This window comes from Zalophus californianus, chromosome 2 (genome assembly GCF_009762305.2).
Source record: "Zalophus californianus isolate mZalCal1 chromosome 2, mZalCal1.pri.v2, whole genome shotgun sequence".
In the NCBI taxonomy this organism is placed as follows: domain Eukaryota; kingdom Metazoa; phylum Chordata; class Mammalia; order Carnivora; family Otariidae; genus Zalophus; species Zalophus californianus.
The window spans coordinates 13,633,869-13,659,436 of record NC_045596.1 but is presented as its reverse complement, the minus strand read 5'-3'; the positions used below and the strand labels follow the sequence as shown (position 1 = coordinate 13,659,436).

At 45.5% G+C, this 25,568-nt stretch overlaps 1 protein-coding gene across 1 annotated transcript in view; it reads left to right on the top strand.

Moving 5' to 3' along the window:
* Positions 1 to 25,568, top strand: part of FAM184B (family with sequence similarity 184 member B) — a 144,948-nt gene that overhangs the window by 86,679 nt on the left and 32,701 nt on the right. The window contains exons 6-8 of the mRNA XM_027598011.2: positions 5,937 to 6,047; positions 10,150 to 10,257; positions 23,076 to 23,179. Of these exons, the coding sequence (XP_027453812.1) occupies positions 5,937 to 6,047; positions 10,150 to 10,257; positions 23,076 to 23,179 (323 nt within the window). The remainder of the gene's footprint in view (positions 1 to 5,936; positions 6,048 to 10,149; positions 10,258 to 23,075; positions 23,180 to 25,568) is intronic.

The following is a 25,568-nucleotide window of genomic DNA, read 5'->3' as shown; positions in this document are numbered from 1 at the left end:
TACCCATGCTAAGTGTCCACCTCATGTGACCTTACAATCTAATTGCGTCCCCCTTTTCTTCTAAGTGCCTGACCCCAGGGACTGGACTTGGCTCCACAGAAAGTGTGCAGGTGTCCTCCAGGTGATCAGTAGCAATATCTCTTTAGATGCTCAAGTCGGAAACCCAGTAGTCAGACATGACTTCTCCTTTGTGTGTCACATTCAATCAGCCATCAAACCCATTTGTCCACTTCTTTGATGGCCCTGGAATATGTCCAGTTCCCTCTGTCCTTGGTGGTCACACGCTGATCCAGTCACCCACCATTTCTTGCTGGACCATGTGATGATCTCCTTACTGGTCTCCCTGCGTCCCATCTCCCTACTTCCTTGAATCCAGTCTCCATTCCAGGGGGATCTTCTGAAAACTCAACCTTGGTTTCATACTCTCCCAAGGCCCCCTATTATCTTCATGGTGTAGTTCAAATTCCTTCACGTGATTTTTAAGACCCTATGTGGTTGGACTCCTGTTTGCCTCTCTTGCTTCATCCCACACCACTCCCCTGTTCAATTCTGCTCTCCAGCCTTTTAGGTCACCGTTCATTCCATACCCTTTCCCTTCTTGGCCTTAATGCCTAGCTCTCCCTTAAGGGGCATCACTCCCCCCTCCAACTCCCAAATTCACCTGTCTCATTTTGTCTAGTTTTTACTGATCCTACCTTCACATAGCTGTCACTACATTTCATTATAATCACCTATTTCCTACTTGTTTTCCCCACTGGGGAACCCTGTTCACTATTACCTCCAGTGTGTCAGAGCCAACTTGTACTGACTCCTGAGAGGCAGTTGTCACACCTTTTCCCAACTCTCTACTCAGTGACATCATGGTAGTAACTTGAAATTGGCCATAGTAGGAGTACTTATACATGGAAATCAACAAATGCTACAAATCAGTTTGATTGATTGATTGATTGGAAGCCAGTTGTTTAACATTTACCAGCACACAGTGACTGTATCCCTAGCCCCTTCAATACTTGGCATGTAATAGTTATTCAATTGATATTAGTTGGTTGAATGAGTGAATGATAGGTTTCCATTTAACCCCAGGTCATCCCCCATCACACGAGCCTTTGCCCTCCACATTCCCATATGACAGCTCAACTGCACCTCACTCCTTGGAAACAGAACAAGGCCCCAGTTCCTGAAGACTGGACTTCCAGCTCCTTCACCCTGCTTTGGGGAGCATTGGGGGCCTGCCCACGGGGGCCTCCCTCAGCTTTGTTGTCACAGAGGTGGGAAGACCTTTCAGTCAGGCATTTGTACTGGATGCCACATTTCCCTTAGGATGGCAGGGAAGAAGTGCAGCCAAACAGTCAGCCTTCCTGAGTTCAAATCTTGACTTCTCCACCTACTGGCCCAATGACCTGGGGCAAATCATTTAACCTCTTTAAGCTTCATTTCTTCATTATATAAGGAACTTCAACAATAGTACTCAGTTGATAAGGTTTTCATAAGGATCAGAATGAGTCTTTGTGTAAAGGACCCGGCAAACCGTAGGCACTTGGTAAATATCAGCGACTATTACTAGGTCCATCTGCTCGCAAGGAGAGCATAAAAGTCCATAATCAATTGACAACACGGAAGAACTGAGCTCCAGATAATGCTCAGATACTTTAACCTCAACTTTATAGGAAATGCTGGAGTGTCCCAGGGCTCTCTGTTCTTGAATCTCTATTTTCCTTTATATTCTCTAGCTTTTTTCATCTAAATACATGGCTTAATACGTTCTGTATGCTGATGACTCCCAAATGCATACCGGCAATCCAGAACTCTCCCCTGATTTCCAGACCCATGTGTCCATCTGCACACAGGAAATCTAGCAGAGGTCTTAAACTCAACATGTCCCCAACGAGCTCCTCCTACTGTCCGAAAACCTGCCTCTTCTTCTGTCTTCCTTGTCTGTGTTAATGGTGCACCATCCTCCCCCTGCTCAGGTTAGAAACCTTGGTGTTGTCCTTGACAGCAGGCCCTCACAGTCTACACTGAGAAGACATCTGTGGTTCTACACCTGTCGCCAGCCACGCTGCTGCCTCGGTCCAGCTCCCCCTGCGGCTCCCACCTGGGTTACTGCCGCAGCTTCCTCACTGGCCTGCCTCCTGCCCCATCTGCCCCATCCCCCCTCCAGTCTGTCCTTAAGACAGAAGCCAAGTGACCTTGTTAAAGCTGAATCATGTCACCCCACTTTCCAGCTGTTGGTTGGCCTTCATCTTATCTGTCTTTATCACAACATCTGAGGCTTCCTGTGGTCTCCCCCATGTCCTCTAATGCCATCTCCCACCCCCTTCCTCCTCGGTTACTCCGCTTCAGCCATAGAGGCCTGCCTCCTCTCTGTCCTTAGAACATGCCAGAACCCGCGCAGGTCCAGGAGTACTCACACCAAGACATCTCATTGGCTAGCCTCCTTACTTACCACAGGCCTTTACTCCAGGTTCGCTTCCTCCTAAGGATTTCTCAGGCCAACCTATGTGAACTGAACCCAACCCACTCGATCCTCTGTAGCCCCCTTTCCTGCTTTGTTATTTGTCCTCGGCACTTGTCACCATCCAACATAGCGTCTACTAAGCTGTGCCTATTGATTCGGCTGCCTGTCTCTTTTACGCCAATGTGAGCTCCTGGCAAGTAGATATTTTGTCTGTTCTTATGCCCAATTCTGAAAACAGTGCTTGGCACATGGTGAGTCTCAGTAAGTATTTGTTGAATGAATGAGCTGTTATCTACTTATAAAGGCCAGCTAAGAAGAACAGGATATTTCATCCTCTCCTCTAGATACTTACAAGATTTCTCCCAAAATAAGCTAGATTGGAAATGGTAGGCATCTATCAAATTAATAGTAGTACTCATTATTTATCCACCCCTCACCCTGCCAGAAATGTGCTAGGCTTGGAAGGAGCACAATAAGTCACACAGAGGGTAAGAAATGTGCTCAAGATCACACAGCTAAAAGGCTATGCCATTGGCATGGTCCCCAGAATGTTCCTTTATCTGGATCTTCTGTGTAAGGCTGTCAGGCTGGGGTGAGGAACCATGGAGAAAGCCGCTCCATGAACCCCGTCACTTTGACTAAAGTATAGAATTGTTGAGAAGACCAGAGGAAGATTTTACTCTGATTTTAATATTTCCCTGCATCTGAGAATGTAGTTGGCTTTTTGACTTATGGAACACTGAGAATTGTGTCAGTAATGAGCATTCTCTTTTCTCACTTGACACTGTAAAACTTAAACCCAGATGTCTACCATGTCCCACCGCCCCGGCTCCCCCGCCAATATTTATCAGATTTGGGGTATAATCTTAACATTTGTTTTCTTTTGAATTTCTTGTGTATTTCTTTTTTTTCTCAAAGATTTTATTTATTTATTTGAGTGAGAAAGAGAGAGAGCACAAGCAGAGGGAGGGTCAGAGGGGGAGGTAGAGAATCCCAAATAGATTCTTCCCTGAGCATGGAGTCCCACACGGGCTCCATCTCACGACCCTGAGATCATGACCTGAGCTGAAACTGAGTCAGATGTCCAACCAGCCAAGCCACCCAGGCACCCCATTGTTTATTTCTAATTTGTGTTTTCTTACAATATTTTATGACTATTGTAGGCTTCTTTTTTTTTAACTTGGAAGTAGAGTTTAATAATTGTGAAGTTATTTCCTTTAAGTAATATTAAAAGCTGAGATCCAGAAGTAAGTCAGTGACAGGAATGAAGTAATGGTTTATATAAAATTCTGCTGACTCTGGATTTATTCATTCCAGTGACTTTTTAAATTAATAAATCAATCTTTTTTTTAATTTTAATTCCAGGGTAGTTAACGTACAGTGTTATATTAGTTTCAGGTGTACAACATAGTGATTCAGCAATTCTCTACATTACTTAATGCTCACCAGAATTGTACTCTTTAATCCCCATCACCTATTTCACCCATCCCCCACCCACCTCCCCTCTGGTAACCATCTGTTTGTTCTCTATAGTTAAGAGTCTGTTTTTTGGCTTGTCTCTTTTTTTTCTCTGTATGTTTGTTTTGTTTCTTTAAATTCCACGTATGAGTGAAATCATATGGTATTTGTCTTTCTAACTCTGACTTATTTCACTTAACATTGTATTCTCTAGATCCATCCATATTGCTGCAAATGGCAAGATTTCATCCTTGTCCATGGTTGAATAATATTCGTGTGTGTGTGTGTGTGTGTGTGTGTGTGTGTGTGTGTGTGTGTACACCACATCCTCTTTATCCATTCATCTATCAATGGACACATGGGCTGCTTCCCTTAATTTAACTCTTTTAAATGTTGCAATAAACATAGCAGTTCATGTAACTCTTTGAATTGGTGTTTTTATATTCTTTGGGTAAATACCCAATAGTTGATTTACTAGATCATATGTAATTTTACTTTTTATTTTTTGAGGATCTCCATACTGTTTTCTACAGTGGCTGCACTAGTTTGCATTCTCACCAACAGTACAAAGCGTTCATTTTTCTCCACATCTTTGCCAACACTTGTTGTTCCTTGTGTTTTTTATTTTAGACATTCTGACAGGCGAGGTGAGGTGATATCTCATTGTGGTTTTGATTTGTATTTCCCTGATGATGAGTGATGTTGAGCATCTTTTCATGTGTCTGTTGGTCATCTGGATGTCTTCTTTGGAGAAATGTCTGTTCAAATCTTCCCATTTTAAAATGGATTATTTGTTTTTTGGATGTTGTATGTTCATTTTTTTAAGATTTTATTTTTAAGTAATCTCTACACTCAATGTGGGGCTCGAACCTACAACCCTAAGATTAAGAGTTGCATGCTCTGCCGACTGAACCAACCAGGCACCCCAAGTTCTATATTCTTTATATATTTTGATTACTAATCCTTTATTGGATATGTCATTTGCAAGTATCTTCTCCCATTCAGTAGGTTGTCTTTTAGTTTTGTTGATTTGTTTCCTTTGCTGTGTAGAAACTTTTCATTTTGATGTAGTCCCAGTAGTTTATTTTTGCTTTTCTTTCCCTTGCCTCTAGAAAAACATTGCTATGGTTGATATCAGAGAAATTACTGCCTGTGTTCTCTTCTAGGATGTTTATGGTTTCAGGTCTCACATTTAGGTCTTTAATACATTTTGAGTTTATTTTTGTGTATGGTGTAAGAAAGTGGTCCAGTTTCATTCTTTTGCATGTAGCTGTCCAGTTTTCCCAACACCATTTGTTGAAGAGACTGTCTTTTCCCATTGCATGTTCTTGCCTCCTTCGTCAAGGAGGCATATAAACATGGATTTATTTCTGGGATTTCTTTTCTGTTCCATTGACCTACGTGTCTATTTTTGTGGCAGTACGATACTGTTTTAAGTACTACAGCTTTTTAGTAAATCTTGAAATGTAGGATTGTGATACCTCTAGTTTTATTCTTCTTTTTCAAGATTACTTTGGATATTTTGGGTTCTTTCATGGTTCTATACAAATTTTAGAATTATGTGTTCCAGTTCTGTGAAAAATGCTGTTGGTATTTTGATAGGGTTTGCATTAAACCTGTAGATTGCTTTGGGTAGTATGGACATTTTAACAATATTTGTTCTCCCAATCCATGAGCATAGACTAGCTCTCCGTTTGTTTGGGTTGTCTTCAGTTTTTCTCATCAGTGTTTTATAGTTTTCAGAGTACAGGTTTTTCATCTCCTTGGTAAAGTTTATTCCTAGGTATTTTATTCTTTTTGGTGCAAGTGTAAATGGGATTGCTTTCTTAATTTCTCTCTCTGCTGCTTCATTATTAGTGGATAGAAATGCAATGGATTTCTGTAGATTAATTTTATACCCTGCGACATTTATTGTAAGCTTCTTTGAACCCCTTTGGGATAAGGCAGGGTGTGAATATGTGCATGTCCTGTCCACGTGTTCATGTCTTGGATGTGGATAACTCTTCTAATCATCATTTAGGAAGTAGAAGTACAGTTGGAGGAAGTGAAGAAGAAGTCAGAAAATGAAATCAAGCAGCTGGAAGAAGAGAAAGCAGCCCTAAATGTGAAGCTCCAGAATTCTCTGCTAGAGGTAAATCCTAAATTAATGCAGTGCTTGGGAGTGATGGGTCTGGGTGGGAGTCTTGGCTAACTGAGATGCCAGGAATCTCAGAAAACTGACCTGACTTCCGTACGTTCAGCATCCTTGGAAGAAAGGAAAGGACTTCAGCCCGATAAGAAATCTGTCTTGTGGGGCATAAATTTAGCTGCGAGTAACAGCCTGATTTATGGAGGCTTGACAAAGAGGCCTTTAATGTCTCGCATGAAAGGAGGCAGTAGGCTGCTGGGGTGGATTCTGTGTATAAATGACATCAGGCCTGGTATATATGAGATGCCCACAGTCTCTCCTCCTCCTGGGCTGTGTCGTCACTTTCCTGGGTTTTAGGTGCTTTTGCCTTCATGGACACCTTCCTCTATTGAAAAAAAAATATCAAAAATTATATTTTATGACTACATTGGTATAAAGACTAATATAACCTAGCTGTATTTTTACTTTCTGACTTTAAAAGAAATTCAAACATTGTCATGGCCCCTCAAAGTATCGTGGGCCCTAGGCCCTGAGCCTGCTGCGTCTAAGAAGTCAGCTCAGACTCCCCCAGGCTTGGAAAATGACTGTCACCGCTCTGTTGTCAGATCCAAATTTACCCCAGGAAAGGGGGGAGCGGGGTGAATGACCAGGCCTGCCCACTTCATCAGGAAACCACAAGCCTTCACGGAGGGCTCCCACTGACTCCTCCTCCCATTAGTCATATCTGCATCACCAGGCCATCCTGGGGAGGCACGGAGGAGGCAGGCAAGGGAGAAAGGAGTAGAGAATGCCTGTAGACCAGCTGAACATCAGTTTGCTCTGTGGGTCCACCTGTCCAGACCACCCAGAGACTAAGGTCAAAGTTTAAAGATCTGTTGACCATCCTATGGGGGGAACTCGTGGGAGGGACTAGAAACAGGCTTCATTCTTGAGCCTCATTAGACCCCCCAAAATGTGAAGGGGTTCCCTTGCTTCCCCTGCTCTTTCTCACACCTTCCAGATGAGCCCTGAGTCCACCCTCCCCTCAGGAGTCCATGAAGTTGGTTCCTCGGGGGCGCCTGGGTGGCTCAGCTGGTTAAGTGTCTGCCTTCCGCTCAGGTCATGATCCTGCAGTCCCAGGATCGAGTCCCGCATCGGGCTCCCTGCTCAGCGGGGAGTCTGCTTCTCCCTCTGACCCTCCCCCCTCTCATGTGCTCTTTCTCTCTCTCTCTCTCTCTCTCTCATTCTCTCGCTCTCAAATAAATAAATAAATAAAATCTTAAAAAAAAAAAAGAAAGAAAGAAAGAAAAAGAAATTTGTTCCTCAGCCCTGGCTGAGCACTGCAACCTCCTGGGGGAGCTTTTAAGAATCTAGAAGCCGTGTGCAAAACAGTATTGATTGTTTAAAAATACATGGTGGAGTTCAGTCTGGAGACACGCCTGAGAATGACAGAAGGAAATCTGAACCAGGGGTTGTTTCTAGAAGGGAGGGAGGGTGGTAGATCAGGAGAAACTCAGGGGCCGCACCTGTATTTGTGATATGTTATCTCTTCGGCTGAGTGATGCGTGTCCATGTTATGGTTTCCTCCAACCTTTTTTTCTATGTCACAGTTATCATTCTTCTAGAAGGTGAGCCTGCCATGCCTTGGACTTGCTATATCAGGGGCTCTGGAGGAGCAGTCCTGGTGGAAAGTCTCTGCTCCAGAAGCTCCTGTTCCACCTTAGCCCAAGGTGGCGGCCCAGTGAGGATGCCCGTTCCTTTCTCCCTCCTCTCTCCCTCCCTCCTGAGCTACACTGCCAGTTTTCACATTGGATCTGGACTACGCTTCTCTGCAGAGCTTAGGGAGGCTTCACATATGTGTGTGGGACCAGCCCAGTCATGCTTCTGACATGGGACACTGGGGTCCCCCTGCCAACTATTTCTCTAAATGCCCCTGAGAACCCCTCTCTAAAAATGACAAGGGTGAATTTTGCTGAGTGCTTACTTTAGTTAAGGTACTGTCTAAGCGGTTACATATATTAACTTTTAATTAATCCTCACTACCACTGTACAAGGTAGGTACTATGATTATCCTTGGTTTACAGATGAGTAAACTGAGGCACAGAGAAGGTAAATCACTTCCTCAAAGTCATACAGGTAAGGACGAGCGGGGCCTGGGATTCAAACTCAGGTAATGCGGCTCTGAAGACCCCACTCTTAACCATTATGCCCATACTCCCTCTAGCACGGTATGCCGCATCTTTGATGACCGAGGATCATATCTACAGATGGCTGGCCTGACCCAGAGGCTGACCTTGACAAAGCGCCTCAGGCCTGCTCTTCATCTTCCATTTCTTCCACCCTGCTAGTGGTGACCTCATCTGGTCCCCCGCTTACCAAAGCTAGAAATGGGAGAGTCAGTCCTGACCTCCTCCATCTTCACCTGGAGTCCCTGCCCTACCCCATCATCACATCCAATCAGTTGTCAAGCCCTGTGGGTCCTATCACTAAAGGTTCTCAGTCCCCTCCTCTCCCTTCATCAGACCCCCAGGATGGCTTGCCTAGACTCTGTTTTTCTTTACCTCTTGTAGATGTTACAGAAACAATTGCATAGGACTCCCATTTGAATATTTCGCAAGCCTTAGCAAGATGCAGTATAAACCGTTTCGTAATCTTCTTCTGTGATACTGCCTAGACTCTGGCGAGAGCCTTGGCCTGTATCTCCCTGCCTCCACATTCCCCATGGGCCAGCTAATTCCCAGAACTAGCCTTCTAAAACCCAAATCTGCTCAAGGCCCCACTCCTCCTTCCCCCAAATCTTTAATTTCCATGTTTTTCATAATTGGGGCCTAGCCCAACCCACCACCACCACTACCCTCCGGACTCTCTTTCCTCCCCGCCATTCCTGTATGCCGGGTCCCTGACATGGAACTTTCCTCCAGTCCTTACACACATCCTACCTTCCCTCTGCCATTGCACCTGCTATTCCTGCCCCCTGGAATGTTCTTTCTCACCCTCGCCACTGACAGACTCCTATTCATCCTTTAGCGCCCCTAAAGTGCCCTGGACTCCCCTGGGCAGAGTTTTTTTGCTGTAAATTCTCTGCAGTAGTATGTGTCTCATAGTAGTTGTTGTGAGGATTAAACAACTTTATACTGTAAAATGCTTAGGTCTGTGCCTGGCACAGAACAAGCACACCATTCATGGTCCTATTATTATTTTGTCTTCTGAATATTGCTGTGATGATAACCTGCCATCTACCTGCTGCCTCCTCCATAAGATGATAGCTCCTGGAAGGCACGGGCTATATTTTATTCTCTTACCATCTTGCTCTCACTCTGTCCCTCTTCCTTACTTCCTCATACCTGGCATGGGGCCTGAGGAGTGTTAGGTTTCCTGCAAAGATTTGTCAGCCACATCTGAGTTTCCTTTATGGTTATTTGCCTTGTTCTTCTCAGAGTCTAGAGCAGGGAGGCCAGTCTGTTTAATCGATACCCTGCAATTAGTCGGCTAATCATCATCATCATAATTAGGGCTGTATACTTTAAAAGCACCTTCTAGCCACCCTTTCTTTGGTATAATTCTTAAATATTGTTCCTTTTCTTTACCAACTAACTTTTTTAAAAAAGAAAGAGAGCGGGGCACCTGGGTGGCTCAGTCGTTGGGCATCTGCCTTCGGCTCAGGTCGTGGTCCCAGGGTCCTGGGATTGAGCCCCGCATTGGGCTCCCTGCTCCGCAGGGAGTCTTCTTCTCCCTCTCCCACTCCCCCTGCTTGTGTTCCCTCTCTAGCTGTCTCTCTCTGTCGAATAAAAAAAAAAAAAAAAAGAAAAGAAAGAAAGAGAGTGATCTTCCAGGAATGGTCTGAAAGCCAAGGAAAACCACCCTACAGCTCCCGTAGAGGTGTACTGATGTGCATAATTTAAAGGGAAGTATAGAGTACGATACACCTGCCAGGCTCATCTTTTCTAGGAAGATGAAGCAACCAGCCAATTAGAAATGGCCTTTCCAGAAACAGGTTTAGAAGCTGTCTAATGGGGCACTGTCCCCAGAACAAATTGACCCGGGAGAATGGTTTTGAAGATTAATGACCCCATCAGGAGAATGGGGCTCCCTTTCATTACTAAGTGTTTCTTTTCTTCTCTTTTAGGTTTTAAGACTGGAAGAATTTATCCAACAAAATAAGGTGCGTCCCGGAAAAGGCAAAGAAGGGCCCCAAGCATTGGACTGCCAGCACCGCAGCATTTTCCAGACCCAGGTAACCTCTGGTTTTTTTCCTGCTTTCATTAAGGATATTTCCCTTCTCTCAGCGCTTATCAGCCCCCGTGACACATGCTGGCATTAATGGGCTCTTGTATCTCCCCCCTCAGAGCTGCCAAAGTGTCTGAAAAAAAAAAAAAATCACCACAAAATCCATTTGCAAAAACCATGAGGAAAATAGAGTTCTGGGTAATTACCCGCGTGGTTTGAAAAAGAACAGGGCTTGCCAGATGCAGTCTTCCCTCCCTCGCTGAGAGCAGCTTGCCTGGCAGATAAAAGGCTCGGTGCCTAGGGGCACCTGGGTGGCTCAGATGGTTAAGCGTCCGCCTTCGGCTCAGGTCACGATCCCAGGGTCCTGGTGTCAAGCCCGGCATCGGGCTCCCTGCTCAGCGGGGAGCCTGCTCCTCCCCCTCCCTCTGCTTCTCCCCCTGCTCATGCGCGCTCTCTCTCTCCCTGTATCTCTGTGTCTTGAATGAATAAATTAAAAAAAATCTTTAAAAAAAAAAAAAGGCTCGGTGCCTAGAGGCGGTCTTGGGTTCTGCCCAGCAGGAAGCATAGTGATAACGCCCCTGGCCGCCCCCCTCTGCCTCCAAGATACCAGCCACTCTCACGCTGGCCCTTCCCGCGAGGCTGCCCTTTTAGGGATCCTGCTCCAGGGCGAAAGCCGGTTCCTGGGTGTCCTCTGCCCGCTCACCATAAGCCGTTTTATGTTCCTACGGCCGCCATAATGCATCTCCACACACTTGGTGGCTTAAACCACAGCAAGGTGTGGTCTCACAGTTTTGGAGGCTAGCCGCCCCAAATCAAGGTGTCGGCAGGGTTGGTTCCTCCCAGCGGCTGTGAGGGAGACTCTCCTGCGTGCCTGTCTGCCGGCTTCTGATGGTTGCCTCACTTCCCGCTCTGGCTCTGTCCTCACGGGGCCTTCTTCCCTGTGTGTCTGCGCCTCTGGGTCTTCACAAGGCATTCGTCTAAGGACACCGGGATCCTTGGTTAGGGTCCACCCTAATCCAGTAGGACCTCACCTTAACTAATTACATCCACAGAAGCTTCTATACAAATAGGGTCACAAGAACCGGTCCTGGGAGCTAGGACTTCAGTATATCTTCCCCGGGGCCACAGTTTAAGGCAGAACATTTCATTTTAACATTTGCTGCATGATGTCAAACACATAAATAATTCCCGTGAAGTTGGTGTTTGAGTGTCCTGGCTTCAATGACCCTCTTGATTCAGCTTCCCTGTTAATTAACCTTTGCAGCTGGAGCCAGCAAAAGCCCACCACCGTAACAGTTTATTTTGTTACCATCCCAGATTTTCAGTCCACTTCATATTCCAGGTGGGAAAACACACGTAAGTGAGTCTGAAACTTGCTGCTTCGTCCTCGCCCAACTCTTATTCTCCGTGTCCATGTGCCTTAGTGTCGACAGGAACTGCAGTTTCTCTCCCTTGACCCCAGACTTCCAGAGCTTGAGCCCTGGTCCCGCCAACAGCCCCCAATGCCCGCCCCACTGGGATGACCCCTACTTAACCACATAGTCACTGGGGTAAAAATGAGCCAGAAATCTGGTGGATATCGATGCGAATGACGTTTGTATGGGAACCGGTCAGCTCTAGAGCATCGTCCCCATCTATAACTTCTTTGGACTCTTCCAACAACCCTGTAATACACTCATTTTACAGAGGAAGAAACTGAGGCCCAGAGCAGTTGTGTGACTTGCCCATGGTCACAGGCATGTCAGCAACCAGGACAGAACAGAACCGCGGGGTCTGTGGCTCTGAGCCCCCACTCTCCTTGTGAGAGTATCAACACATGCCCAGGATGCCTCCCAGATAAAACAGCTCCGTCTTGGGGTTGAGGAGGGAAGCCAGGATGCCCTGTGTTTTCCCCTCTGATGCCCAGACTGGGGGAGAATCCTTGAGTAGCTCTCTTTGCCCCACCCTCCACAAATAAGCCTGCCTGAGACGGCTAACGGAGCAGACCCGCACCTTCCTCGATGGGGCTGGTCCTTCCTGATCTGGGGCCACGCATCCTTCCTGATGGGGTCTGCCTGAGATTTATGCAGATATTTTCATCCTCCCTCAGTTTCTGAAGAACCAGCCTCATGAGCTAGCATTCCGCTGGAAGAGCTCCTGGCCTCGGGGACAGCTGAACTTTCCACCAGCACCCTATGGCATTTTCTGGAAAGATTCTTTCTCAAATATCCAGCTATTTCTCAGCTCCTCACAGTGACTGTGGCAGGGAGATGGGACAGAGTTGGCTGGGCTCCTGAGTAATGGGATCCAGTGAAAAAAAAGTTGATAAGCTCAGGAAGATTGTGCATCGGCTGGGTTTTTGGGGGAGAATACACACACCTAAAGGTTCTAGGTATGTCCCGGGGCAGATGAACAAGGGTCGGAGCTGTTATGGCGGCTCACGCTTTCTCCGCCTCGTCCCCAGCCTCTACCCACCAAATGCTAGTAGCATTTCCCCAATAAAAATGTCCCAGCCAAAAATGTCTCCAGATGTTGTCCAGTGTCTCCTGGGGACAAAATTATCCCCAATTGAAAACCTCTGATGTAATTAAAAATCCTGAGGAAGTTCAAAATACAAGTGCATGTTGACAACCATAGGTTGGTTCACCATGAAACTTGGCTCTCCTCCCGCCCTCCTTGGTCTAGAACATTGTCCCTCATGAGCCCGGTTTCTAGAGAGTGGTACACACCCCGCCTAGGGTGTGTGTGAATTGCACAGGGAACCTCAGGGAACATCAGTTCCATTTGATTCAACTCTACATGCACGTTATTTAGTCATTCCACAGTCATTTGTGGAGTACCTTGGATGGGCCAGACTCTGAGCTAGACGCTGGAGGAGAGAAGCATTCATAAACCGACAGCTTTAAAACCAAGTGAACATTTAGTAATAGAATTAAACATCTGGTGCTGTGTTTCTTAATTAGGCAACCATTATGTGCTTTGCAGGTGTAGTTTGTTCTCTTAAATTGTTTTCTTTTCAAATAATTAATCCATATATGCGACGCAGAATTTAAAGGTATATAAAGGCATACAGTGAAAGGCCTCCCTCCTCTCCCTAGCTCCCTGTCTGGTTTTGTTGTATTTTATCTCTTCTTGTATATCTGCTCAGAGCTATATACCATGCATATGCAAGCATAATTATGAATATATTTTTCTTCTACAAATGATAGCATACTGGCCTGTGCTCTACTTTTTCTACCTTAACTTTTCATAGCTTGGGGATTGCAACACATCAATACCCTTCCATATCAACCTCATTTGTTTGAAAGAACAACTACCCAGTATCCCCTGTACAAAAAACTGTAATATATTTACTCTTTCCCTTATGATAGATATTTAGGTTGGTTTTCTCCATTACAGATACTGCTTCAGTGGATTGCTCTGTAGACGGATATAGTGTAGTAATAGTTAGGCAAGCCCCCTCCCCCCCCCGCCCGCTGCCCCAAACAGACCCCTGGGCTCTTCCTGGCTGGACAATCTTGGACAAATGATTTAAAGTCTCTTTGCTTGAGCCTCCTCATCTGTAAAATTGGGACAATGATATCACCTACCTCAGAGGGCTTTTGTGAGGCCGAAATGAATTAATATATATACAGTGTTGGAAAGCACCCAGCATGTACAAATGCTCGGTGGGTGCTAACTTGTGACTGTAGAATTTTCTGGGTCCAGTGGCATGTGCGTCTCTAACTTTCATAGTCATGCCACATTGCCTTCCACCAGTGATGTCCCAGTGCACACTCCCAACGGCAGCACATGTGACTGTTTCCCCACAACCTGGCCAACACGATGCATTATAAAACTTTCGGAACACGACCCATCAGAGAAAATTTGGAATTTAATTCAAATGTTTTTGGCAAGCCAACTATATGCCAGCCAAGCAAGTCGAAGCTTGGCTTAGGTCCTAGAGATACAAAGTCCTAGAGAATTTCTCAGGCTGGTGGAGAGGCTGTGTGAGCGGCCCCCTGTGGTGCAGACATAGCAGGCCCTCCACACGGATGGACCTACAAGGGCCCATAAAATTTAAGTTTGTTCAAGACCCGGGAATTTTGATTTAGGCCATTGGCTCTTCTGCCAGAGCACTGCAGTAAGTCAAGAGAGATATAAATAATAATGTCACTTGAGAGCCGAGCTGTTTTCAGTCCACTCCCAGAACATACAGAGAGAGGGTTGCCAAGCCTGGGTGTGGCTCTGTCCCAGGCACAGTTACCTGGGACTTTGCCGAAACTTTTGTCCTGATCTCTCACGGCAAGTCTCTTTGATTCTCTTAGATACATAGTTTTTTTTCATTGGTTTTCAGAAAACCACCTCAGTCTTGGTAATTCTGAAGGGAAACTTTTTTTCTGGACGAGTCCTTTGGTGCCTGGGTCACAGTGAGCTGAGGCAAAAAAAGGTTGAAGTTTCCACAGATGCTCATGCCTGTACCTCTTTCCAGAAGAAAAAAGAGTCATTGGTGATTGTTCTTATTCAGGTCTTTTTGCCTCACCAAATATTTATTCGTGGTGTCTATGCAGGCTATGGTGGCCGGATGCTGGGGTCAATAAGGCCCAGTCTCGGTCCTTGGAGAGTTCCATTTCTAGCAGGAGAAATAAATATTTACTCAAATAATCACCTGGTACGATAATCACTGTAATAATGGCAGGAAGATTCTTTGCAGCCAAGATGAGAGAGGCAGGTGTCTGCCCAGGGGAGTCCAAGAAGCTTCCACAGAGCGGTGACATCTGCTGCCATCTGCCTGGACCCTGAAAGTTGAAGGTGACTTCCCCAGGGAGGGACCAAGCAGGGGGATCCTTCAGTGAAAAGTCCCAGGGTGAAATCCCCGAGGTGTGGAGGAAGGGAGACAGGCACCCTGAAGCTCTCCCCGGCCTGGGAAGGGTCCCCAGCTCACAGGGGGCCCCGTGCACTTTGCAGGGCAGGCTGGCACCATGTGGCATACCCGGTGGATCATAGGAATCCAAGGGCATCAGCTATCTTGGGGGTGGGCAGACAGACAACCACCAAGCTCTCGAACAACTGTGGTGAACCCTCTGTGTGGTGTGAGTAGAGGGGTCTGCTTCTGTCTGACCTGGAGCAAGGCAGGCTGCCCTGAAGACTGACTCTGTGGAGAGATTCTTGGCTGAGAATTGGGCTGAGATTTGCTGAACCTGGGAAGACAGCATAGGGCGGGCAGCAGCTCCGGTCGGAGGGTTAGGGCATGGATTCCACCCCAGCTTTCCCCCAGACCTGTTTGGGGGACCTCAGGCAAGTCCAAAAACCTGAGACCAGTTTCCTCATTACTGTGAGTAGCAGACACAGACCAGGCCCTGACTGTGTGCCAAGAACAATGTACTTTACAGAGCCCGACAACAACCCTGACAGACGAGTGTCATTATTATCCTCATTTTACAGGTAGGGAAACTGAGGCCCATGTTCCAAACTATGACGCCATACTGCTTCTCTTTAGTAAAATGGCGGTGATAATCCCTCCTTGGCTCCACACCCAGAGACCTGTGGTAACGAACGGAAGAACATACATGAAGGCACTTTTCAAAACTGTTCAAGAATCTATAAATGTAAGGTGACTTTATAGTATCTCTGACAATCCCCTGTAATCATTTCCGCAAAACCCCATTGCATTAGATGTTCTATTTTGAGATGTACATAATGCTACCTTTGAAGGATTGTCAACTGAACTTGAGAATGACTTTGAATATTCCCTTCCAGGAGATTTCCTGGGCATGGGTGTTCCTTTAAAATAGAAACAATCCAGAAGAGGTTAACGACCTGGGAGATGAAAGATGAAGACCTAATGTGAACGCAGGTTTAAAATAACCAGCCAGCTCTTTGCTTGGGAGAAGTTGGGAGGAGGCTTTGGTGATGGATGGTTGGAGGAGAAGCAGAACTATTTGTTTTTCTGTGCACACTTTATGCCCAGGCCACTGTGGCCCTGGACAGAGAGTGCTGGGCAGAACCAGAGCAAGCAGGAGTGTGAATTAGGGGTGGATAACTCCGAATATACCAGGGGTGGCTCAGGGTCATTCCTGTGAGGAACTCACTGAGATCCCAAGCAGATAACCAGGAAAGGGGCAGCTGGAGAATCTGTTCCATTTGAAGGTCAGAGAAGAGTGCGCCATTTACACGAGTATCAGTGAGCTTGAAAGCACTCGTTCAGCCAACTGTAGATCTCCAAGTTCATGTCCATTTGTGAAATATTCTGATGGCACCCTAGTGCCTCTTGAATGATATACTTTGACCTCAAATGCCAGGTACACAGGTAGGGGGAGACAGGAGGGAAATGTTTTTGACATTTATATGGTCTGTTGGTACCCCCTGCTGAACCATAAGTTTGCTGAAATCAAGAACTATGTGTTCTTGGGGCGCCTGGGTGGCTCAGTCCTTAAGAGTCTGCCTTCGGCTCAGGTCGTGATCCCAGGGTCCTGGGATCGAGCCCTGCATCGGGCTCCCTGCTCCGTGAGAAGCCTGCTTCTCCCTCTCCCACTCCCCTTGCTTGTGTTCCCTCTCTCACTGTGTCTCTCTCTGTCAAATAAATAAATAAAATCTTAAAAAAAAAAAAGAACTAGGTGTTCTTAATCTTTACCCTTCCAGCACCTAATACACCTGTATGTGGCAGATGTTTAGCACCATCTTGTACACAGCTGATACATGATGTGACAATTGAATGAATGGAATTCATTAAGGGTACCATTTTGAGTCCTAGTAGTCAAAGGTTAGGTTAGGAACCCCTTCAAAAATTAGTCTTGGCTGGAGGATGATTTAGAAGAACACTGGGGTCCTTTCCAATTACTTGTGGACGGGGAGGAGGATTCACCTTCTTTTTAGAAAGAATGCCCCTGTCTCTGGTCCTGGGGGATGGAAGAAAAGTGAATAGACAGAAAGGATTCCTGAGTTTACCTCCCTGTTGATTAGGAAAACAACCTTCGTCTCTCGGGTTGATCTTAAGTGTCTGTTTCACAGATATTTCTCATAGCCACGTTTGTACAACATGGTTTGAACTCACTCAGTTAAGTCCCGATGCTGGCAGCTGAGGATCTTGCCAATATGGCGGTGGCAAGTACCATTGTGGTCACATGGAATCACGGGGCAGGCAGCGGGACAACCCAGGGGTCCGGTCCTCATGCCACCCTCCAGTGGTCATGTGACCTGAAGCAAGTCGCTGGACTACTTCTCTGATCTCACATCCTCATCTGTAACCCAAGGATGGTAGTGTCTTTCTTGGCCACCTTACAGAGTCCTGGGCATCCATCCGTCAATGTATGGAAATAGAAAAATGGGATGCAGCTGGGAGCCGATGTAGTCATCCCGGTGCATCACCAGCTTTTTATAGCGTCTTCCACCCTCTCCTGTTTCTGGACTCCTGCCCAGGATGCCTTTAAATATATCAGTTGTTGATAAGGTGGCCCAGAAATTACATCCTGCGCATTTCCTTTCACGGCCCTCACAGTGGCTCAGAGTACATTTGAAATTCTTTTTCATCTCTATAATAACTTTCGTGAGCTATTTGTCCATTATTCATATTGCTCCAAGTTCCTTTTCCTCTTCTCCTTGATCAGGCTTCATGTGTCTTTTCAAAAAGCCAGCTTTCAGATGCGTTGCGCGAATCTCTTCTTTTCTATCTCATTAATTTTGTCTTTTGTATCTCTTTCCTTCTGCTTACTTGGGGTTTATTCTCTTCTGCTTTTTCTAACTTCTTGAATGTTTTCTAATAAATACAGTGAAGGCTGTGAATTTCCCTCTAAGTGTATGTCTTTAGCTGTATCCCAGAGTTTACTTTTTTAAACCTACTTTCTTGTTGCTTTCTAATTTTATTGCATTGTCATCATCAGTCACATCATCTGTAGAATGTCAACACTTGGAACGTGGTGAAATTTACTTGTAGACTTCTGTGGGGTCATTTTTTTTTAAAGATTTTTATTTATTTGAGAAAGAGAGAGAACGTGAGCATGAGCAGGGGGAGGAGCAGAGGGAGAGGGACAAGCAGACTGCGGGCTGAGCTGGGAGCCCAACAACTATGAAGGGCTCCATCCCAGGACCCCAAGATCATGACCTGAGTGAAGTCAGATGTTTAACTGACTGAGCCACCCAGGCACCCCTGTGGGGCCGTTTTCAAATGTTCCCTATGTGATAGAAAAAAAACCTGTATTCTCAGTTTGGTCATTTAAGTATATAATTGACCCTTGGACAATGCTAGTATTAGGGGTACAAACTCCCTGCATAATTAAAAATCTACATGAAACTTTTGACTACCCAAAAACTTAACTACTAATGACCTACTGTTGACCAAGAAGCTTTACCGATAACATAGTCAATTAACGCATATTTTAAAGTAAGCTAGGGAAAATAAAATATTAAAAAAATCATAAGGAAGAGAAAATACATTTATAATACTGTACTGTATTTCCTGAGAAAAAAATCCACAGATAAGTTGACCCTCGCAGTTCAGATCTATGTTGTGCAGGGGTCAACTGTATATTTGAATTACACCTTTGTGATGCATTCATCATATAATCTTGGAGAACTTGGATATCTTCTCCTGCCTCAGTTTTGTCCCCTTTAAAATGGTATGATACCGCCCATCTCATAGAGTTGAGGGCCTGGGAACACTTAGCACCATATAAATGTTAGCACTGATTAGTATTTTTTTTTTTAGCTATTAGGTTTAGCTTATTTATTTTTATTTTTATTTTTTAAATTTTATTTTATTGTGTTATGTTAGTCACCATACAATACGTCATTAGTTTTTGATGTAGTGAGCTTATTAATCTTGTTCAAATCTTCTACATCCTAGCTCATTTTGTTTACTTAATATATCAGTTCTGAGAGGTGGTTATTAAATTCTCCATTATAGTTGTAAATTTACCCATTTCTCCTTACAGTTCTGAACATTTTGCCTGGTTTGGGGGCTTTATTTAGATGCCTACAGGTTCATTATTAGTTTTAGTGAATGACTCCTTTTATCAGGATAAATAACATGTTGAACTTAGCCAGTTCATGTTTATCATGATTACTGATACCGTTAGGGTTGCTTTTGCCAATATATTTTGTGCTTTCTATTTACCAGTACTTCTTTATAACCTCTGATTTTCCTTTAGAGACCTGGACCAATTAATTTTAATAATTACGTATGTATTTATATTGTAGTATTATGCTATTTTGATTTGTTGCTGTTGTTCCACATTCACCATGCCATTTTCCCTAGATTATCCGGAACGTGTACTTATAACAGGTGTCTCACAAAGCTGTTTTGCTTAGACTGTGATATCTGCTTCTGAGCTTTATAGGAATTGAGAGTTATCCAAGATACTTTGAATGTCCCAAATACCTGAAAGTGGGAGGCAAAGGTGGGCCTTTTAGCTTATGGTCCACGCGGAGATTGCAAGCTGGTCAATGACATCATTTTTGAAAGTACACAGCAATGAACCAAACTCACTGGGCCCTGCAATGAATAACATGTCAGCCGGCTGGATTTTAGTACCCAGTTACACACACTAAAGAGAAAGGATTCAGGCAAAGGAAAATGACCGTGCAGCATGATCTCAATTACTGGCTGGAGGATTTATAATATTTTAAAAACTATATCTGGGATTACTTTTACCTTCCAGAAAGGCAGAAAGAGAATACTCCTATAACTAATACAAAGCAGAAAAAAACTTTCATCTGTTTTATTGATTGCTGAGTCTCTGGAACAGTGCCTGGCATATAGTAAATGCCAAAAAATATTTGTGAGCAAATTACAGTAGCAAAAAAAAAAAAAATTGTTACGGGACTTTAAGAGCAGAGAGTGTAATTGCAACAGAAGAATTGTGAAGGCTTCATGGAGGAAGTGGCAGTTGAGCAGGGCTTATTAGTAGAATCTAGAGATTAAAGAGTGCATGAGATAGATAGAGAAACAGACTACTAGAAATGATAGGGAAAACGGGACTCATTTTGGAAAAACATGGCATCATTGTGGGAGCCAGGTAAACACTCTATATTCAACTGTCGCATCCCCGTCCAGTGTCTGGCCTACAGTGGGCCTACACCTGGGTGGGCCATCAGAAGCAAAGAAGGACAGATGTGGAATGGGGAAGACCAAGGACAAATGTAGCCCATGAGGCTGAGCTTGAATGGTATTGGTTTCTGAAGCTGATGAGCCTCCAGCCCCCAGGATTTAGTGACCTGTAGGAGAATCCAGCATCCTTCCTCATAGAGCTAAACATGCCCTGGGCCCAGGAAATGGAGAAGCCTATGGAGGGTCCAGTGGGAGATGGAGGAGCTGAGAGCCCTAGGCAGCCCAGGCCAATCAGGTGAGCCAGCAGATCGATAACGAAGCGCATGAGCTGCCATAGCACCTGATGTCCTGCAGCAAGCATCCAAGCATGAGAAGAAAAAGGCACACCCATCTTCCAGATCTTACACAAAGTCATATGGTCCAGAACTATGCAGGGAAGGAAAGCCTGGAAAAGGCAGCTCTGGCTTAGCTAAGTTGACCCAGGGCACATCGCTCCAGAAGGGAAGAGGAGGGCTTTGATAGGAGGGGTGTGGGAGGCAGAGGGAACCCTTACTCTCCGATGGGCCATCACCTCTGGGCACCCTTCCACAGGCCCTCCTGGGCAAGATGGGCGATGACTTTCTGAGTGTCATCTCCACCCTGTCTCTGGAAGCAAGGGCTCTAGCATCACACGGTATCTGCTACATTTAGAGGCAACACAAATGACTCAAACAGAACTTGGAACTTAAGACTCATCAAGGCACAAAGGGCACCTGAGCAGAGCTGTGAAACACCCAACTCTGGGCCATGGGATGTAGTGGGAGCGTGAGGTGAGTGTGGGAGAAAAGGGCCCCCCTGCTCTCTGAGAGATTTGTTTCGTTTGTTCATGTGTTGTTTACTGAGTGTCCTCCATGTGACACACATTGTTTCTAGGAACCAGGGAAACAGCAGGGAACAGAGTAGAATCCCTGCCCCCATGCAGCTTACCTTCCAGGGAGGGAAATAGAGTGAAAGAGTAGACACATAATTGACATTAGGCCACAATCTGGATTTTGAGGAAGACATAGAGCAAGGTGGGAGGAAGAGAGAGGGGTGGTATTTTAGAGAAGGTGATCAGAGAACAATAATCCTGGGCAATATTAATTTGAGTATTCACTGTGTAGCTAATACTATTTCAAAGACTTTATATTTATTGGTTTATTTAATCCAAGACAGCCTAATTTTCCCAAAGTTACATCCTTAAGAAGAAGAAGAACTGGGTGTCTGGTACCAGAGCCCAGGATTTAAGTCAGGAAAGGTCTCTCGGTTGTGGTGAGTGAAGTGAGGGAGCAAGGCATGCAAATATTACAGTGAAGAGCATTGCAGGCAGTGGAACTGCCAGTGCAGAGACCCTGGGGCAGGTGCATGCTTGTCATTTGGGGAGGGTGAGACCAGGAGTTCAGATCTGGACATGTTGCAGTTTGAGAAGCTTATTAAGCACCCAAGTGATATCTGGAGGACAGTTGGATATTCAAGTCCAGACTTCAGGGTAAAGCTTGGAAATAGATTAAATTTGTTTGTATTCATGGAACTATATGAGATGCTAGTGAGAGAGAGGTGGGGAGTGAGAGAGAGAAGTCCAAGGACTAAAGTGTGAGGCAGAAGAGCAGGTGGCTTGAGCAGAAGAGACCAAGAAGGGGCAGCTGGCGAGGGAGGAGGAAACCCAGGAGAGAGGACTGCATGCAGGAGGGAGTGACCAGATATTTCCAGTCCTGTAGGGAAGCTCAGTTAGCTGAAGCCTGAGGAGTGACCACTGGATTTGGCAACACGGAGGCCATCATTGGCCTTGATGTTGGTGACCTTTAATAGACAGTAGAGTACCTGGAAGGGCAACCAAAACAATTTCATGCCAGGTTGAGAGGGAATGGGAGCCCCATGCCCCATCCTCCATCCTCAGCTCTGCCCTTCTGAACTCTGTGGGCCCCAGGGACATGTCCCAAGGTCTCTGGAGCACAAGTTGAAAACCACAGATGTAACCAACCCCTTTGTTTTACAGTTGATGAAGTTCTGGGTCAGAAAAGGGAAGAGACTGGCTCAAGGCCATGCAACTACTTAGTGGAAACTCCAGGCTGCAATTTATCATTATTTAATGAGATTTGCCAGTGAAGACATCTGTTCCTCGCCTGTCTTGTTATAGTGTGTTCCATAGACAATGGTTACTGTAACAAGTAGACAAATCAAAAGAAGAATGTCTTTTTCACCTTTTGTCTCTGTGGAAAGGGGAGAATGATAACATGAACAAATTCAATTCATAGAAAATTCCTAGGCCTCAGTGTTCACTCATGGTTTCCATATTCTCCCTCCCACCACACCCCGTTTCTCAACACGTATGGTCATTCAGCAGGTTCCATGTTCTCTGATCCTATGTCCTAAGATGTCACGGGCTGCCGCCTTAAAATGGGCATTGTAATAATAGCAGTTGTTCACACGGACCAGTAGCTGTTGCTGGGAGTGTTCTCTGATCCTCATAGCAGCCCCAGGATCAGACTACCTGATTGCATGTCCCATTTCCACCACTCACTGATGGTGGGACCCTGGACAGCTTACCTACCATCTCCGTGCTTGAGTTTCATCAGCTGTGTGAAGTGCTTGGTCAATGGAAGACAGAATACAGGGATACAGGCTCCTAAGCCAGGCACTGTACTAGACACTGAATTGTCCCAGGCCTCATCATGCCAGGCCTGTGGACTGTGCACCGATTGTGGATCGCTGGGGACTCTTTCTCCTCTGCTCTCTGGTTTGATAAGCCTGGGTTGAATCAGGGAAGTGTGCTCAGTCTCATCTTGCAACTGTTTTTGCCTTAGGATCCATGTTTGAAGCTGAATGAACCTCAGAACCTGCCCAGAGGAGAAGAGTATCAGGATAAGTTAGCAGCCGAGGAAGGAACCAGCAGTGACGAAGAAGAAAGGTACAGGAGGACATGCAGCCTTGCAAGCGCTCCAGTGAATGAGGACTCAGATCTGGAAGGATTCATTCATTCATTCATTCATCCATTCATTCATTCATTCCTCAAGTGTTTATCACTGCTGCTTGCTTCACACTTAGGAAGGGAACAGATGTGTTTTGTATGTTCTCAGTACAGCTATGGGCTTAACGCAATTTATCTTATTCCATTGTTACATCAACCTAGAGAAGCCGTTTTATAGATTAAGAACTGAAACTCAAAGAGGTTAGTAAACCTGCCCAAAACTCAGGTCTGGATTGGCCCCAGATCTCGTCTAAGTTTTCTTTAACTAGGGGAAATGGGGGAGCTTTGTCACTGATGGGAGATGCCCCATCTCTGTCATCTATATTAGTCAGCTTTTGCTGCTGTAAGAAACATTCCCAAAATATCAGCGATTCTTAACTCCTAGGTCAGTTACCTGTATCTTGGCTCCTGCCTGAGGGTTGGGTGTTATTGCCCGCCAAACTGTAGGTAAAGTTCAAGTCTCGTCCACATGCTTGCTCATTCTGGGACTGAGACTGAGATATTATCCCCTGTCTAGAGCATGTTGTTGTCATGGTAAAGAGAAGAATCTCAAAAGAGCTAATGAAAATAGGCAGTGACTCTTAAAGCCTACACTCAGAACTGCATCCTCTCATTTCTAGTCATATTCTATTGGCCAAAGCAAGTCACTTGACCAAAATTATCACTGGACAGAGAAGAATATGCTGTCCACATGTCCTCTAGTCAGCTCTGGTTGCTGTAACAAAATACCACAGATTGTGTGGCCTAAACAACAGAAGTTTGTTTCTCCTAGTTCTGGAGGCTGGGAAGTCCAAGGACAAGGTGCTGGTCCACTCAATTTCCTGGTGAGAACTCTGCTCCTGGCTTTCAGATGGCCATCCTCTTTCTGTGTCCGCACGTGGCGAGGGGGGCTGGGGGGTGGGAAAGAGAAAGGGTGGTAGGGGAGAGGTCTCTTTCATGTCTCTTGTTGTAAGGGCACTAATCTCACCACGAGGACTCCACCCTCGTGGCCTAATCACCTCCCCAGAGACCCTTCTCCTAATATCATTACATTGAGCAATAGGTTTCAACATATGAATTGGGGGAGGGGGCATAAACACTCAGATCATAGCCTTGGGGAAGCAGGGTATATACCCCTAAACCAGACCACAGCCTACAGCCCAGTGAACTCCCAGCTACTAATACTTCCACCGAAGCCTCCAGATTTTGCCTCAGGATCTATGAGGCACATAAGAACAGCAGTGAAGGAGGATAGACTCTGGAGTCAGGTCTCCGGGTTAAATCCTTACTGCTGGCAGCCACAAACCTTGTCCTGTTTATAACTCACATTTCCAAAGAGAAAGAGAGAGTCTTTCCTGAAACTATGGCAGAAATTTCTCTAAGGTGCCCAGCTTGGGTCACATGTCAATCCCTGAGCCAACCACTCCGGCCACAAAGATGGAGTACTCTGACTGGCCGGCATTTGTGACACATCCTCCCCTGGGCCCGTCTGAGGATGAGGGCAGAGTGAGCTGCACCTGAACTCTGTGGACTAAAAAGAATCACATGGAAAGAGGAAAAGTTTTCCCAGGGAGAGGATGCTGGGCAGACCAACGGCAGGTGGAGATCACAACAGCCTTGTCTTTTTCTCCGGTGGTGGCTGTATCAGTAAGGGGTTGTCCTCAACTATTGAAGCAAAAAAGGAGGTGCTCTGGAGGCCACTCCCCACAGGGGTTTTGGTGTGAATAGAAGAGCTAAGCAGTGACAGGGAAGGACTAGAAAGGTTGCCTGAGTTCTAAGGTCAGTAGTTGCAGAAGAGAACAAATGCAGTGGCTCTTTGGGGGCAGGGTTGCATATTTAGTGGTTAGTCTTATGGGGAATGCTGGTCAGGACACTGGACTTTTTGGCATGGTGGCTCTAAAAAGGGATGTGGCTTTTCCATGGACTCAAGGTCAACTTCAGAAGAGCAGGTTAAGATCAGCTTTAATGGGCAGGGATGGGGGACATTAGGAGAGTCAGCTCGCTTCGTGATGGGTGGCAGGATGAAATTGGCTGCTTAGGAAGAGGTGAGGAAATTTGAGGCAGTAGAATGGGGTCATAGAGGGAAATCCCATTAGTGGTGTTCCAGGGAGTAATGATAGTGATGAAAATAATAATAAATATTTATTGAATGCTGAAGTGTGATAAGCACATTAAAACGATTAGTCCATTTAATCTTCAGTACGCAGGTACTATTATTGAAGTGCCTCGCTTTAAAGATGGAGAAAACAGAGGAACAGGGAGGTCAAGTAACTTACCCAAGGTTACACTGCTAGTATATGGACTGGATGAGTGTCTTTGATGCCAGAATCACAGTTTTAGCTACATCTAA